General features: G+C 44.3%; 1 protein-coding gene across 3 annotated transcripts in view; it reads right to left on the bottom strand.

Annotated features, from left to right (window-relative positions):
• Ebf1 (early B-cell factor 1) overlaps window positions 1-16932 on the bottom strand; it is a 389320-nt gene that overhangs the window by 371952 nt on the left and 436 nt on the right. For all 3 annotated transcript variants that reach the window (XM_013036405.1, XM_013036406.1, XM_013036407.1), the window contains exons 2-5: window positions 14852-15008; window positions 14252-14315; window positions 13674-13729; window positions 1535-1608 (exon numbers count right to left, since the gene is read on the bottom strand). In XM_013036405.1, coding sequence (XP_012891859.1) covers window positions 1535-1608; window positions 13674-13729; window positions 14252-14315; window positions 14852-15008 — 351 coding nt within the window. The remainder of the gene's footprint in view (window positions 1-1534; window positions 1609-13673; window positions 13730-14251; window positions 14316-14851; window positions 15009-16932) is intronic.

Genomic DNA, 16932 nt, shown 5'->3' with positions numbered 1-16932 from the left:
TTGCCTAATAATATAAGAAATCCAAGAACTTCTGTTTGGGTTCTGCTACAAATAAAAAGTTAGAGAAAAACAACCTGGGTTTTTTTCAATAATTAACAAGTTTTCCAAACCACTGAAGTGAAAACTTGTGAATCTCCTGTATATTTTAGAATAACATATTAAAAGTCTTCTTTTGGAAAATGAAAATATGAAAGATTAAAAGACATAAAAGAAGTTAACCTTTGTATGTCATCTAGGAAACACATTAAGCCCTGTTGACTTTATCTTTACTGAACAGTTTTAAGATTTCCCCCCACCTCTACCCCTGCCAAGTCCATGAGCAGCTGATAAAGAGCCCCTAGACAGAGGGGGCAGCGTTAGTCCTATATGGATTGGTCAGAAACGGTCAGCAGCCGGGGTTGGAAAGGTGGCTCGTGGTAGAGCACTTGCCTTGCACGCCTGAGGCCCTGGGTTCAATTCCTCAGCACCATATAAGCAAAAAGAAAAAAAGCCAGAAGTGACGCTGTGGCTCAAGTGGTAGAGTGCTAGCCTTGAGCTGAAGAGCTGAGGGACAGCGCCCAGGCCCAGAGTTCAGGCCCCACGACCGGACCCAAAAAGAAAGAAAGATATGGTCAGCAGCCAGGCCCACTTTGTGCCAGGAAAAGCCTGCCTGGCTAACAAAGCAATTAGTAGCCTTCTCCAGATGTACAGTGGCATTCCCATGCTTTATCCAATTACTCAGAATACACTGGGAGCTAAGTGCTGGGGTTATTTTTACAAAGAATAAGCACAAGTTCAAAGGCACTTCCCTGCTCTCCTCCCTCACACGTGCAAACCTGGCTGAGGTCACGCAGGTGAACGTGATCTGCTCTACTATTTTTAAATGTAGCTCAGTCTGAGCACAGGAAATTAAATAAATAAAGATGTTTGTTTGTAAGCCACGTGAATTTTTCAACCTTTTAGGGATTCATCTTTCTATCTTTCCAAAAGCTCAAAAGTTTACCACTTCTAAGAAATACCACCCATACTGTCAGTTATATACAGGGTTAAGAAAAAGATCAGATGAAAGGGGAAAAAGAAGAAGAAAATCACTCGATTTAAGAAGAAATGATGGCCAGATTCAGGTAGTTCTATTCTTAAGTGGAAGAATTGAAGAGGGAGCTTATCTTTCAAGTTTACCCAAATAGAAACCTTTGCTGACTTCAGTAGACAGCTTAGTCATTTTCCTAGCAATGCAGCTGAGGGCATATATTAACACTAAAAGAATCCTACAATATTTTATTCAATTGTAAGGGAGAAGGGAGGACACTGCCTTGCCCATTAATAGTGCGACATCAAAAAAGAAATGGATGTCTTTCAGGATGAAATCTAATAAATAATTGACAATGACTGTGATGCTTGACACTTTGCTATCAAATATTCACATCTAACAATTCTTTCTAGATTGTCACTAGAACCAAGACAAATGTAGTACTCCCCACCCCACCCCAAATCAGCCTGAGTTCACCTAGATTTGAGATGCAAATACTAATTAAAGAGAACAAGGAATTCTTACCTGCACATAATCTCGTGTGTGAGTAAAACTCGGCACATTTCAGGGTTCTTGTCTTGGCCTTCATATACTATGGCCTGGAAGTAAAAGCATGAGTTTAGCTGGGTATGGGACCAAGTAGCAGAACACAAACTATAACAACTGCAGGCCCAAAGGCCTTACTGTGCAGTCTGTCTTAAGCTGCATGCCTGGCATCAGTGGCTCAAGCCTATAAACCTAGCTACTCAAGAAGCTGAGATCTGATGATCGCAGTTTGAAGCCAGACTGGACAGGAAATTCCATAACACTTTTATCTCCAATAAACTACCACGGCCCCTCCCACCAAATAAAAGCCAGAAGTGGAGCTGCAGCTCAAGTGGTAGAGCTCTAGCTTTGAGCAAAAGAAGTTCAGGGACAGCTCCCAGGCCCTGAGTTCAAACCCTAGTACTGTAACCAAAAAAAAAAAAAAGAAAAGGAAAAAAGATATACTGTCCAAGATCCACCCAAACTAAGTGGAATAAGATATATTCCTCTGTGCATCAATGACTTTATTAGGATATGCATCTTTGAATCTGTGTAGGTATGATGAACCTCTGTTGTCGAGACAACTATAATTCTCCTTTCAATCCAGAATAAAAATAAGTCTAATCAATAAAGAGGAAACCTCAGAAGGCTGAATAGCTGGCAATACTGTTTTATCTGAAATGTAGAAAAGCATGTAGATTTGATTCTTAAATGATGTGTGCTTGCCACCTCATCTTATCAGTTCTAACCCCAACATTTAGTCTTCCAGGAGGGAGCATTTGAAAACAACTATGAGTCACTGTGTCAGGTTTTAAATAATTCACAGTGGGGGAAAATCCCTCTTCTCACCAACAGGCTGAACATACACACTCTCATGGCGCATACACCCACCCAAACAGTAATACTCACTAGTATATGGGGGGGAGGGTATATGTGTGTGTGTGTGTGTTTAAGCCATAAACTTATCTCCCTAAACTAAGAATTACATCCTATGCTCAAAATAAATATGGCATCCCAAACTGTCTCATCAGCCAAGATGATTTTGCCAATTTTTTTTTAATGTTTGCACATTTTGCTTCAGGACACCAAGAAGTTTCCCTGAGACCTGAACTCCCCTGTGGGTCTATACGTTAATAGCTGAGACAAAGAAAAACACACAGCTATTTAACAGAGCAGGCCCTGCACTGGGATAACTTTAACTAATTTAATGCTGTATCACTGCATAATACTAAGGAAACACAGCTTTAAATTGTTAATAAAATTACTTTTACACATTCACAAAACCCTCCATTTCTTGGTGACAAAAAAAATGGCTTACATTAATGGCAGACTTCTTATGTAGTATACAAAGATGCTGTGCTGACTGACTTGGTAGTTAGTTCCCTCTAATGCACTTTGGTTTTGGTTTTGTTTTGAACCTGGGACTTTCAGAACCTGCAAATGATGGGTACCACAACAAACCCAGTGTGAACAGACTTGGGCTGTGGTATCTGAACAGATAACAAAGTAAACTTGGCAACAAATTAAAAATTGAGACAAGCCACACACTGGTGGCTCACACCCATTAATTTTAGCTACTCAAGAAGCTCAACTCTGAGGATCATGGATCAAAGCCAGCCTGGGCAGGGAAAGTTTTCGAGACTCTTATCTCCAGTTAACCACCAGAAAACTGCAAGTGGAGCTATGACTCAAAATGGTAGAGCACTAACCATGAGCAAAAGAACTCAGGGTTACTGCCCAAGCCCTGAGTTCAAACCCCACAACAGACAAAAAAATTTAGAAAAAGTACTTGCATAAAAAGTTTCTCTGGGGGCTGGGAAGGTGGCTCAGTGGCAGAGCGCTTGCATTGCATGCATGAGGCCCTGGGTTCAATTCCTCAGCAAAAAAAGAAAAAAGCCGGAAGTGGCGCTGTGGCTCAAGTGGTAGAGCGCTAGCCTTGAGCTGACAAGCTGAAGGACAGCATCCAGGCCCAGAGTTCAGGTCCCATGACCGGACTCAAAAAAAAAAAAAAGTTTCTCTGCCACTAGCTCATCAAAACCATTTTTATAGCTAGCCCATCATTTCTCTGTTGTTTTTTTTTTAAAGTTCTGTGGACTTTACAGAAAGTTGAAATATGACATAAAGAAGAATACTTATTACCCTTGGTTTCTCAATTGTTGGCACATTACTAAACTTGTTTTATCCTTTCTTCTTCTTCCCAAAATCACCATTGAGTAAATTGCAGCTATGCCCTCAATATGTCCTGAGAAGAAGAAATTCTCATACATAATAACCAAAGTACAATTACTTCAATCAAAAGAATTACTTTTTGTTATGACCAGACCCAAAACAAAAAAAGAATTACTGATACAAAACAATAATCTCATCTCTAGACTTTACTGAGATTTACCAATTACCTAGCAATGTCCTTTGCAGCCAAAGAAAATTCAATACTAACCATTCATTCAGCTATCCACATCCCTTTAAGATAGAATATTCTGGAGTCTTTGTATTGCATGGGATTGATGTTGAAGAATTTAGGCCAGTTATTTTGCATAGCACACCTCTTCTTGGTATGTCTGAGATTCTCATTTGAAAATTCTGTACTGAGGAAAGGAATTCCAGAGGGGGACTGCTCAGTTGTCTGTGGCTAGTGCCATGCTGATGACTAGCTCTACAACTGGAGACACAACCTCTGAAGAGCTGGCTGAGATCGCTCATCAGTCATCACCAGCCACTACTTTATCCTCTTCTAACTCACCACTACTTTCTGGGAAAATAATCTGCATTATGTAAATATCCTACACTATGTCAAATATCCAGCCATTACTGGTTTTAACACATATACATGTTTCTTTCCTGTATTCTTAAAAGACCTTTTCAAAGTCCCAAGTTACTTTACTTGAGAAAATGCATTAATTAGAAATGCTCTGGAAACCAAATACTGTATCTGCCTGTTTTGTTTCCTGCAATCACTGCTTAAATTTAAAAAAAAAAAACAGTAAATTACTGATTAGATCTCACACACGGTGCTTTAAAAAAATCCTAATGACGCACTTCTGCTAAATTCTATTATCACAAAATTATTTGTATGTTTTCTTAATGTCCTAGATAACCTCTGTTTCAACTTCAGTATTTGTCTTGCCAAACTAAAACAAGTAACTTGGTAAATAAATTCATAGATATTGGTGAGGTTCACTCTACCATGAAGGAAAACAACAACAAAAAAATGTTTGGGTTTTTAGGAGAGGAGTATCAGTTACATCAGATCTTCTCATTTTGATTCTTTCTAGATTATATGAATATTACTGTTACTGAGAGTACTGGTTCCATTGACATGAATGAGATCAATGAAAGATGATGCTCCAAGGCACATGTGTTTATTAATTCCCCCAAGCAGTGGACAATATGAACTTCCAGAAATCCATGCATTTTTTTCCTTTGCTAACATTTTATTTTTCTTTGCTAACATTTATTTTAAGGCTTAGGGCCTCTGTAATACATCCCTGTACCAAATACCAGACTGCCTCTTTACCTCAAGCAGCAGAGTCAAAACAGAGAATCCTTCTCCCAATCAAGCATAGGAAAATGAAACCGTGAGTTTGGATTTGCTCAGCAATAATTAAGAACTCTGGGGAGGTTGGAAACATGAAGCTTCTGCCCTCCCTCTCCTTGGGCCTTGTGAAGCTTCTGCCCTCCCCTCTTCTTGTGTGGAACCCCACCATGGACCAGGCTAAAATCTTGTAACTAGAGTTTCACTTTATGGGGGAGCGGGGGGGGGGTGCTCTCTTTCAAGGGCAACTCAAAAGCAGAGCTACCTCCAATCCCACCCTAGCCATTTTTCTTATTGCAATGTTAACACATACATACACACACACACACACACACACACACACACACACACACACACACTCAGACAGAATATGTAGTCTCAAATAAATAACCTTCAGATGAGATCCAATAAGACCTAGTCTAACTGTGTTACTGAGGGTTTGTTGTTGTTTATTTCTAGTACCTGAATTTTGAACTCAGGGCTTCAAGCATGCTTAGCTTGCTTACTTAGCTGGTATGCTCTAACAACTGAGTCTTACCTCTAGTCTAGCTTTTTTCTGGTTATTTGGAGATGGGAGTCACATGGACTTATCTGCCCAGCTAGCTTTGATCCTCAATGCTCAGATCACAGCTTCCTGAGTAGCTAGGATTATAGGCATGAGGCCCCATCACCAGCCTTGTTTTTTGTGTTTGTTTGTTTAATAATGCCATCAAGTTCTCTCTCTGGCTAGTACCTTCCACAGAAATTCCTGGTCAACTTCCTACCACCTACAATTAGCATGCATGTCAAGATTAGTTCACAAACCCAGACTACAAACCCAAACCTCTAACACCAACTCAGGGGGGAGTTTCTGGTTTTCTTTCTGTTTTATGTGTGGGCTTCTGTGGGGTAGGAGTAAAGCTGGCTGAGGTTGGATCAGCTGGGAGATCCCAGGAGCACATAAACACCACTGACTATTGGAAGCGAGACCATTTTAATAGACAGCTGGTTTCAGGCGCAGACAATGGAGCACTGGGAAAGAAGCATTCTTGTGACCCTCCCTAGTAAATCACCAGTCTGCTCTCTGGGAGCAAGGTGGTCTGCTGGGAGAGCCACCAAGCCAACAGTGGCGTAAATAAATCAATGTGTGTAGAAGTGAAGATGGGAGGCTGCTACAGAGATGGGTGGGAAAGGGAGACAGAGTATACAAATGTATTAGTTAATAAATTGATGATGACCCAAATGGAGATCTGTAATCTTGGAACAAAAAAAATTACAGTACCGGGTTTTTTTTTAAATGATGTTTATATTAATCCTGCAAATAAACAGTGCAACAAAGGTTTTTTGTTTTTTTGTGGGGTTCTTTTTTTGCCAGTTCTGCGGCTTGAACTCAGGGCCTGGGCACTGTCCCTGGGCCTCTCTGTGCTCAAAGCTAGTGTTCTACCACTTGAGTCACAGTGCCACTTCTGGCCTTAACTGTTTTTATGGTACTGAGGAATCGAACCCAGGGCTTCAAGCATCAAGGCAAGCACTCTACCACTAAGCCACATTCCCAGTCCTGCAAGAATATTTTACAGGAAGAAAAGTATGATATCAAACAGCAATATCGTGTGTGTGTGCTTGTGTGCATGTGTGTGCTGGTACTAGGGCTTGAACTCAGAGCCTAGGCATTGTTGCTTATCTTCATTGTTCAAAGCTGGTTCTCTTATCACTTGAGCCATTTGTGGCTTTTTGGTTAATTGGAGATAAAAGGCTCATGGACTTTCCTGTTAGGACAGGCTTCAAATTGCCATCTTCAGATCTCAGCCCCCTGAGTAGCTGGGTTTACTGGCACGAGCCACCAGTGCCTGACTTAAATGGAAATAACTTTATCTCAACTTTAAAAACCTTGTAATGCTACCAAACAAGCTGGCAAAACTGGAAATGCTTAACGACTTATTTTTCTAAGTAACTTCCAATAAGTAGATAGAAAATAATAATCAGGCAGAAAATAATATGTTATTTATTAACACTCTTTTCACTTTCATAGTAAGGGTTTTTTTTTCTTTCCCACAATTTTTTTTTTCTAATTAACTAAAGAAGAATAAAGGCCTGGGAATTGCTAAGCTTTAAATCCGTATGCAACAACAGTGCAGGGAAATTTTACTGTTCGGGAATAAAATATCGTTCATTTCAAATACTCAGTTGCAAATTAGCCAGCAACATCTTTGAAAGGCAATTAATCAATGTACTAAATGTGGCCCCTGGCTGTTGTTTCCGAGGGTATCTTTGAAGTATAGTCCATCCCTGATTTTCAAAAATATCACTGGTCTTAAACCTTCATTAAAATTTACTATGGATAAAAACCACACAAATAAAATGAATCCACAGCAAGCAACTTCTAGGATCACACTTCAATAAGATGCCAAAGGAAGGATAGAAAACTGAGCCTGGATTTTCTTTCTTTAGTTTTCTAGTAGTTTTTATAACTCTTTGTGTTCACATCAGTATGAAGGGAGAGAGGAGAATACTTTCCACCTTGTTTCAATAAAATCTGAAAAGCTTTTTGTTTTTGTTTTGTGATGGTCGTGGGGCTTTAACTCAGGGCCTGGACACTGCCTCTGAGCTTTTTCGTTCAAGGCTAGCACTCCACCACTTGAGCCACAGCTCTCCTTTCAACTTTTTGGTGGTTAATTAGAAATAAAGAGTCTCATAGACTTTCTTACCCAAATTGGCTTAAACTATCATCCTCAGATCTCAGCCTCCTGAGTAGCTAGGACTACAACAGGAGCCACCAGCACCCAACTAGAGGGTATTTTTAAAACGTTTCATCAGGAGTCTTTCTTAGTTTACAACTAAGCAATAGAAGGTTTGTCGTTACTAGTTTTTTGAAGGAGGAAGAGAATAAAAAAGAAGGAAAGGAGAATAAAAGAGGAAGGAGGGTAGAAGGAAGAGATGTAAGTTATCTATAACTAATAAAAATTCCATTTGAATCAAAACAATAACTTTAAAAATGTTACTCCTTTTTCCACATGCAAAATAAAAGGCCAAATCTAATTGGCTGCCTCAGGAAATAAGTTCATGAATGTACAAAATACCTGCTTCAACCAGAATTGAAATATCTCTGGAATATAAAATGTCAATAAGCCTTTGGTAGTAAATTACCAAGAACTGAACTAGGAAGCAAAGAAGAAAGGAGGGAGGGAGGGAGGAAAAGAGGGAAGGAAAGAAGGAAAGGAAGGAAAGGAAGAAAGGAAGGAAGGAAGGAAGGAAGGAAGGAAGGATAAATTATGTAACTACAATAATAATCATTACATTCAACCACCAAGTCTGACTACTTGTCATTAAAAAAAAAAGACTAGCTAATATGGTCCTAGAAATGTATAGTATGTAACTGAGTCCTCATATTTTTAAAGGCAAAAAGCACCATATTTCATAAACAATTGTGTCAAACACCACTCCAACATTAATAGTGGAGTAAAATAAAAAAAACATGATTTTGCTTCAATTAGCAGCTTGGCTACTGGTGAACTAATTACCAAGATGTAATTTCAGCTCAGCAGCTAAGCAGGTCCATTCTCAGAAGTGAATTAGCCAAGACGCAAAGGAATGATATCATATTCAAATGTTATTCAGTTACTTCACAGCGTTGAAGAAAAAACAAATGCGTACTCAACATAGTGAACTGGGAGTGAATCTTTTTATGTCTCAAAGAAGGAAAAACGCTTATATTATTCAACTGTTGAGACAAAAATAAAAATCCTAAATCATTCTAACAATCTCATATATTATATTTCTTTCCCTAGAAGTCATAAAAGTTATTTCATTTCTACATAACTATATTTACCTCTATTCTAGTCTCTACGAAGGACTTTGTCAGACCAATGAAATACTAATACTACTACTAATAATAATGAAATGACATAAGCATCTCATTTCTTATACATTAAGATGTGTCCATCACTGGTTTAACATCTCTACATATACAAATTCATTTAATTCTCACAACAAAGCTTTGAGGTTATTTGTTTGATCCCAAGTATTTATATATTTTAATTACTATGACCAAATCTTTTCTTGTTCAACAACTATGTAAACAATTCACCAGCGTCCAAACAGTTCCTTATCCCTCTGGGTAACAGAAGACAGAGATAACAGGCTGTCTGTACAGTCACACAAGTTCGATAAATTCATCCCTACTAATATGTTCGTTTTTAATGCTATTCAAACATTCACATGGAAACAGCTCTAGCGTAAATATCCCCGAACAAATGGCTGTATATTATCCAGGAGGGAGCAGTTGGACCGCCAGACTGGGGAAGTACTAGGCCATCTGGCTCCGGCAATCTCTCCAAAACCATCAGCTTTGTTTTCACCCCCAGACTCCAAACAACACATTTTCCACTGTGATGAGTTTACATTTTCCCAAACACAGGTCCTGATCATGCATAAAAATTCCAAACTTCTTCATTCCTCTATGTGCAAGGAAATGTAAATCACCTGCATTTTTTGACAAATTACCAAAGAGACAGAAAGCTGCTGAAATATGCTCCCTCACTATAAACTTGCTCTATTCTTTTTGTCTGTTTGTTTCTCCAGATATATGAAAGAACCTTTCTGTTGGCCTCATGAATTCCTTGATACACTAAAAATAGGCTTATCTACCAATGAAAAGCCACGAACAGAAGGGGCTGTTAGTCAAATCAAGGTAGCCCTAGATATAATGAAGGCAAGTTATAATGAAACAATCAATAGGAAAAAAATATAAATACCTGCATCGATAACAAAGTATTGGAAACATCAAGATCAAGATATAAAGAACTCAAGATTGGAGGAGAGAGAAGCCACGCTGGGAATTCAAATTGGACAGCGTTACTGTTTACTGTGTCCTGGTTGTCTTAGGATCCTCTCTCCATCTCTCGCAGTTTTAAATTCATACATACAAAGATTATGTGACTACTGTTTTCCTTTCTCCAAAAGAAGCTTTAGCTCGGGGACAGAGAACATGTCTTCAACTAACTTTATGAAAGTTGCTATCTTTTCTTGGGAATGTCACTGGAGAAAACTGTCCCTCTTTTCGAGCAAATAGGGAAAGAGCTAGTTTTGCCTTGTCTTTTTACTATGTAGGAGCAACCACAGAATGTGATTGTATTTCAAGAACTGTAGAGAATTCTAAAATGAAGTGTATTAGGCCTCAGACCTCCACTGGGTTCTGGGAGCTTCTGAAGTGGACACAGCTTCTGGGTTCAGCAGCCACAAACTTTGGATCCTAAAGAGCTTCCAAATGCCCACTAATAGAATACCAAAAACAGCAACGACATGAAAACATGCTATTTTTAGGCCAGCTAAACTTGGTTTTGAAGAACCCTTCCCAAAACCCAGACTCATTTCCTAGTTGGTGGACAATATTTTTTAATATTATACATTATGTGGTTTACAAAGGGGACACAGAGATATGGAACCCTAGATCTTTTCACATTCCTTCCTAGAGAAGTTCCATTATTCCTGGTAGAGTCCAAAATTAAGAGTCATTAAACCAAAAGTGTCTGATGAGATTCTGTGAAAAGGTGTGAAACTCTGTGTCATATCAATACATCTTGCTTGATTGGCTACATTTCTGTTGGGTCTCAGTGCTGCTAAGATTATGAATAACCTATGAAAACATCAGATGCACATCTACTTTTGTATGTTGTTTGCCCAATATTCCTTCTGAATTTTAACCCCAGGGTGTGAGTCAACAATATGAGATCGATCACACACACACAGTCACATCTATAATATGAACAATGTTATGGTAAACAAACAACTAAGACATTTGAATGGTGGCCAGTATTTCCTTCACAATCTGTGTTGTTTTACAATTCATCACATGGCCACAAAGTATTCAATTCTGCACTCTACATATCAAAATCTAGAATCTATGAAGTATGATTCCACAAGGGGGAAATGTAACCAATTAATGGGATCGTTTCTGTCAAGCCTTACTTGTGGGGGGGGCACTGTGTATTTAAGAAAAATAATAATATATTTTATGCTGAACTGTTTATCATACAATAATTTCGAGGTAGATGAGGACACACGGTTTGCTAAGTAAGGCTCAATATAAATTTATTATGCCATAGCTAGAGAAAGTTAGGCTTCTTCACTCTGATCTACCAGCATTTTGGAGGCTATTGCTTAAACTCTGTACATAAGAACCTAACCTACTTCCTAAACTCTGACAGCTCGTAATCAAAGAACAAGCAACTGGATAATGAGCAGGGATTGTCTTTCAAAGTGAAAGCAATAGAAAAGGTGGCTATTTAATTAATTATTATGAAAGCAAACAGAAATGTCTTGAAATGCCCATTTTTCTTGAGCTATTTACACTTAGATAATTATTAAACCTTTTTTCAGGTCACTTCCCACTAGAATATTTAACAGCATAATTTATAATTTTAATTTTTTAGTAAGAAAGCACATACAGCAAATGACCTTCTCATGCCTGCTATTATTAAAACTAAACTATATCTGTTCTTACTCCCTATCCTCCCCCCCATTTCTGTTCGTACCTCCCTTTAGGACTTACAGTAATATCAAGCTGTAAACCAATGTCTTGGGCTGCATTTTTTTTCTTAGACTCTATGGCCTGGTTAGTAAAATGATATTGGATGCACTGCTTTATAAAAAAAAATCAAAGGATATTCTCCTACTCTGTATCTCTAAGAATGTGTAAAGTCAGTTCATTTTTATAATGGCAAAATCATTTCTTGATGGCACTTTTGGTCTAAGATAAAGTCCTAGTCATCAAAGATAAATCAGATAGAAATAATCACTTCAGGCCTATCCTGATTTTGTGCTCCTGAAAACTGCTTGTTTTATAGTGCTGGTTGTAATTTAATATTTAAGTGGCCAGAGTTGCAGAAACACACAATCCCTAAATACTTAATTGTACTTTTTAAGCTTTAAAAAGGTAATCCCAACAAATACATGTGGGGTGAACATTAGAGTTCATACCTTCCCCTCCCATCTCCCTACGCTCCTACTGAGGAGAATGACAGGAAAGGGCACCCAGGGTATCAAAGACAATTTCTGAAAACAAATCTCCACTTAAGACATTTTTGTTTTGATATTATAAAAGAAAAAAAAGTCACTAAAGCCAAGCTTTTCCTGCTTGACAGGAAAATTTTTTTTAACAAAATAGCATCCAAATGAAAGAGAGCTAGCCTATGCAATAACCAAATCCATTAAAGCAAAGTCCAAAACTAAAATGTGAACTTACTCTAAGTGTACATGTGAACTTAACTCTGAGCTCTCCACCAAGAAGTGGAAAGTATCTCCAAAAAAGACAAATATTTGGGGGAAATAATATGAACTTGAGTTCAATAGATACTTAAGTATTATTTTTAACGGATTTTATACTCTACTTTTTTAAACTTGAGTCCCAATGAGAGTGATAATCTAAAGTAGCTGTTCTTCAGTTGTTTCTTGTTGAGATTTTAAAACTCCCAACAGTGTATCACTATGTATTTTGTACAACCTAGTTGAGTTATGCATATCTAAAGCAATTTTTAAATATGCACACATACCCTAATTCTAAACTTTCTAAGCCAGTATTTAGGAAAGGTCATTTCCTTTATCTTAAAGGGAAGATTTAAAAAAAAAAACCAACAATCAAATTTTAATCCTCTCCCTAAACTACTGGTTACTTATACCCAGGATAACTTTTCTCTTTGTTCTGATTTCTTTCTCCCACCCAATAAAGCTGTCTTCTTTTTTTTTTTTTCTGCTGCTACTAAAATCCTCCAACTACCTAAACCAGCTACTTCATTCTGAAACTAAACTTTTTCTTAAAATTAATAAGGGGAGAAGAAGAAGAAGGAAAAAAAAACTTCTGTGTCTCATTAAAATGTCAGGCCTCTCTTCTGACTCGGCTCATAATTGTATCTTTTAAACCATAAGTCAACCTTAATGTATACTGCCTGACACCCGCGTGTTGGAAGCCTAAGAAAACGCCGTCTATGTACCTTTAAGACGGGCAAGCTAAGCTCAGGCTGCCTGGCTTCCTGCCAAACTCGGAGGCAAAAGGCAGGAGGATTTTTTTTTTCAAAATATCATCTAACAATTGTCGCTCCTTCTTCCCCACACTACCCTCCTGCAACCACCTCCTTTAAAAAATAAATAAATAACTGCGTGTGTGCCAGGGTCGTGTGCGTTCTCGGCCCGCGCCTCACCCGTCCCGGGAAAGCTCCCGGGCGCCGCTTCCTCCACCCCGGCCTCCCCGGGAGGCCCTGGCTGGCTTGGGTTTCCAAGTTGCGGTGTCCCCGCGCCCCGCCGCCGCGTCCGGGTCCCAGAGTACCTTCTGCACCCCAAGTGGGGGGAAGTGCAGCCCCAGCGTGGCTCGGCTGAGGCCCCGGGCCCGAGTTTCCTCCCCGGGAGGACCCGGGAGCCTCGAGGCGCCGTCCCCACGCGGAGAGGCCCAGGCCTCGGAGGCGCCGGAAGGAGGGAAGGCTGCAGGGCGAGGCCGCGCCGCCGGCCTGCTCCGGCCTCGAGGTCCCTCCGGCTTGCTCGGGACACCCCCTCCCCGCAGTGCGGTGACCTGGGGTGCGGGGGGGGGAGGGGTCACCCGCACGGCCGGCCACAGGGCGGGCGTGGGATGGAGACACTTACTTGTTTGGTCATGGAGTCGATGAGGCGCACGTAGAAATCCTGCTCTGTCCGGATCCCTGGGGAAGGAAAAGGGGGGACACGGAGGAGTGAGTGGGGGACCACAAAAACGGCAGGCTTACGGCTTACACACACACACACACACACTCACACGCAAGAGGCCGGTGGGGACGCCCGCAGTCCCGGAGAGCGCAGCCCGCACTTTCCTCCTCCAGGAACCCCAAAGGAGCTGGCTGGGAGGCCGGACTCCATCCCCAGACCATGGGCAAGACGCCCCCCCCCATCCTCCGGGCCTAGGTACCCCAGGGCCCCGGTCAAGGCCCGACCCTGGGCCTCGGGCCTGGCGTGTGGGCTGGGCCGGAGCGCAGGCCTCGGCTGGCGGGGAGGGCCGGGCAAGGGGCCGGGGGCCGAGGGCTGGGGCGCACACCTGGCCTCAAGTGCGCACGCGGGGCCTCCGCAGGTGAAACTTTTAAGAAGAGGCCGGTTCACCTGGAGCAAGGCTGCCGGCCGAGCCGCGCCGGAGGCTCCCGTCCCCCGTGGGGCTCCGGGGGACCCCCGGCCACGACCCCAGGAAGCCTCACCATTGCTGTAGAGCAGCTGGAGCCGGTAGTGGATTCCATTATTGGTCTTTTCGCTGTTGGCTTCCTGGTGGGTTGTTTTAATTTTTGCAGCAGCAGCAGCAGCAGGATGCAAAGACACAGGAGACACAGGAGAGAGGTCGGAGTGAGCGAGTGGACCAACTTCCAAGCACCTTCCCCCCAAAACCAGGACCCCCACCCCACCCCACCAGCTGGGAAGCAGGCCAGCCCCAGTAGCTGCAGAAATTGTGACAAACTGATCCCTCCTCTGCCCCCATGCCATCCTGCTCTCTCTCCACCACCCTTCCAGAACTTTCCGTGGGGTGCTCACAGGCGATCCTCGCCCCGGGGCCCGGGGCCCGCTGACTGGGCGAAATGGGTTTATTCCGGGCGCCTGTGGCCTGGCTCCACGGGAGCTTTTCTGGAGCGGGACCCAGAGCCCAGATTCGTCCAGGACGGGAAGTGGCTTGGTGGTTGGAGGTGGGAGATGGGGGGGAGGGGATCCCCAAACGGGAGCGTTGACGGGTGCTTTGCACACGTGCATGCCTCTCTACGGCCCTGTGCCTCGCTCCCCCCCCCGCCCCACGCGCTGCGCCCACATACTTTTTCCTTCTCCACGAACCCCACGAAGGCCGTCCTCTCGATCTCCACGGGCTGGCCCTGCCGGTCGTACAGGGCCAGGACGAAGTGGAAGAAGTTGGATTTGCGCAGATTGGAAGGGGGCTGCTTCTCGAAGTGAGCCCGGGCCAGACCCACCCCGCTGCGGCCAGAGACGCAGAGAGTTAGCCTCGCCGCAGCCCCGCGCCGCGCCCCCCTGCTCCCCGCGGGCCCCCCACGCGCCGCCGGGGCGCCCCGCGAGCCCCAGGAGGGCACCCCCTCCCCCCGGGGCGCAACAGCGGATCTCCGCCGTGCCCCCACCCCGCTCCGCACGCACGTGCTCGTCCTCCCCACCGAGGGCAGAGCAGGTCCGCAGTTTGGGGGGGACCCCCTCCGAGAAGAGGTGTGAAAGTTTGGCCCGGGGTGTCTGCAGGGCCCGGCGAGGTGCGCCGCGCTCCCGCTCCCACCCGAAGCGCGCCACGTGCGGAGTGGGGAGCGCGGGAAGAACCAAGAACCGGGCGATGCGGGGCGAGGTCCGGAGCTCGCGGGCAGGTGCAGGGCGGGGAGGCCGCGGCCGCCCCCTCCCCACCCCCGGAAGCCTCCCGCGCCCCGGCCAGCTGCGGGTGCCGGGATCTTGGGGAGCCCTATTTCCACCCACCCCCAGACAAGCGAGTGGAGAACGATGAGCCGGGGGAGGGGGGTCACTGTGCGGAAAGGAATGGGGGTGTTCCTCCAAGAGCTGTCCTGACAAAGTTTTGCTGCTTTGAGAAGGGATCGCAAAGGACCGGGGGCTGGGGGCCGAGCCCGACCGCTTAGGCCTGGAGACCGGCGGGGAGGGGGGGGTACTGGACACCGTGACAGCCCCAGTGCCCAACACGAGCCCAGTGAGGTGCACAAACCCACACACAACACACGCGCGCACACACACACACACGCACTTTCGCTTCCAGCCCAGTTACCCAATTCACTCTCACTATCAACCACCCCCAACCTCGCGTTATGCGGGGATGGGGACGGGGCTGGGGGACACTTGTCTCCGGCCCTGGGAAGCCGGGGGGGGGGGGGAATCATGAGTCCTCTGCCTTCTTCCCGCTCCGCACCCTCGACGTCTCCCACTCCCCAAAGCCCAGCTGGTTTCTGGGAATTAAGGGGGCGGGGGGGGTACCATTTTTCACTGGGGACCTGAACCCCTGGAAAGGGCAGTGAGTGTGCCCAAGAAAGTTCTCCAAGTCCGCCTCCCGGGCCAGCGCGCCCGCGGTGCCTCGCGGACCACCTGGGAAGCGCCGGGTGGGAGAGGCGCTGGAGGAGGCCGGTGCCGGCGTGGGGTGGCTTGGAGGAGAGGTGAGAATTAACCTCGGGAGTCGCTATTCTACCGACGGGACTGAGAAAGCACTGCAGGCTAGAGAAGCCAGGGAGGGAGAACCAGACAGGAGAAATAAGAGAAAACTCAAGGGAGAAATGGAGAGAGAAAAACGGGGGGGGGGAGGATCAGGGAAGAGGCTAGAGGAGGGGGGGACCGTGTGAAGAGAGAGAAGAGGAAAGGAAGGAGGAAGCCGGGGAAGGGGAGATGTATGGAACCAAGGAAGAAAAGAGCATTTAAAGAAATGGAAAAGGGGGAAGATGGAGAGAAAGAAAGGAAGGGGGAACGAAAAAGTCAGAGTGGAGAGAAAAAGGAACGGAGGAGAGGAGAAAGGAAAGGACAGAAAAACAAATGAGAGAGGGGAAAGAAAAAGAAAAGAGAGAAGGAAATGAGAAGGAAGGAAGGAAAGGAAGAAAGAGAAGGAAGGAAGGGAAAAAGGAAGGAAGAGGAGGGAAGGAAGAGAAGGAAGAAAGCAAAGGAAGAAAGAAGGAAAAGACTGAGCAGCCGGAGAATGAGAAGCAATCGCATACAAATACAGATTCCCCCAACACCGCGCTACCAAGAAGCCTTTTCTGGGTTAACACAAAATGAAAACAGTCGCGGGCGAGTCGAGAGCCGGCGGAGCTCCGGCTCCCCGGCGGCGCTTCCCAGTCCGGCCGCCGGCGACGAGAGCCTGCAGCCCGGCAGCCGGGCCCAGAGACCCGGCGGGGAGCGGAGCGGAGCGGAG

This window comes from Dipodomys ordii, unplaced genomic scaffold, assembly GCF_000151885.1.
Source record: "Dipodomys ordii isolate 6190 unplaced genomic scaffold, Dord_2.0 Scaffold284, whole genome shotgun sequence".
Taxonomy (NCBI): domain Eukaryota; kingdom Metazoa; phylum Chordata; class Mammalia; order Rodentia; family Heteromyidae; genus Dipodomys; species Dipodomys ordii.
The sequence above is the reverse complement of the archived record's forward strand: the minus strand, read 5'-3'. Positions and strand labels throughout refer to the sequence as shown.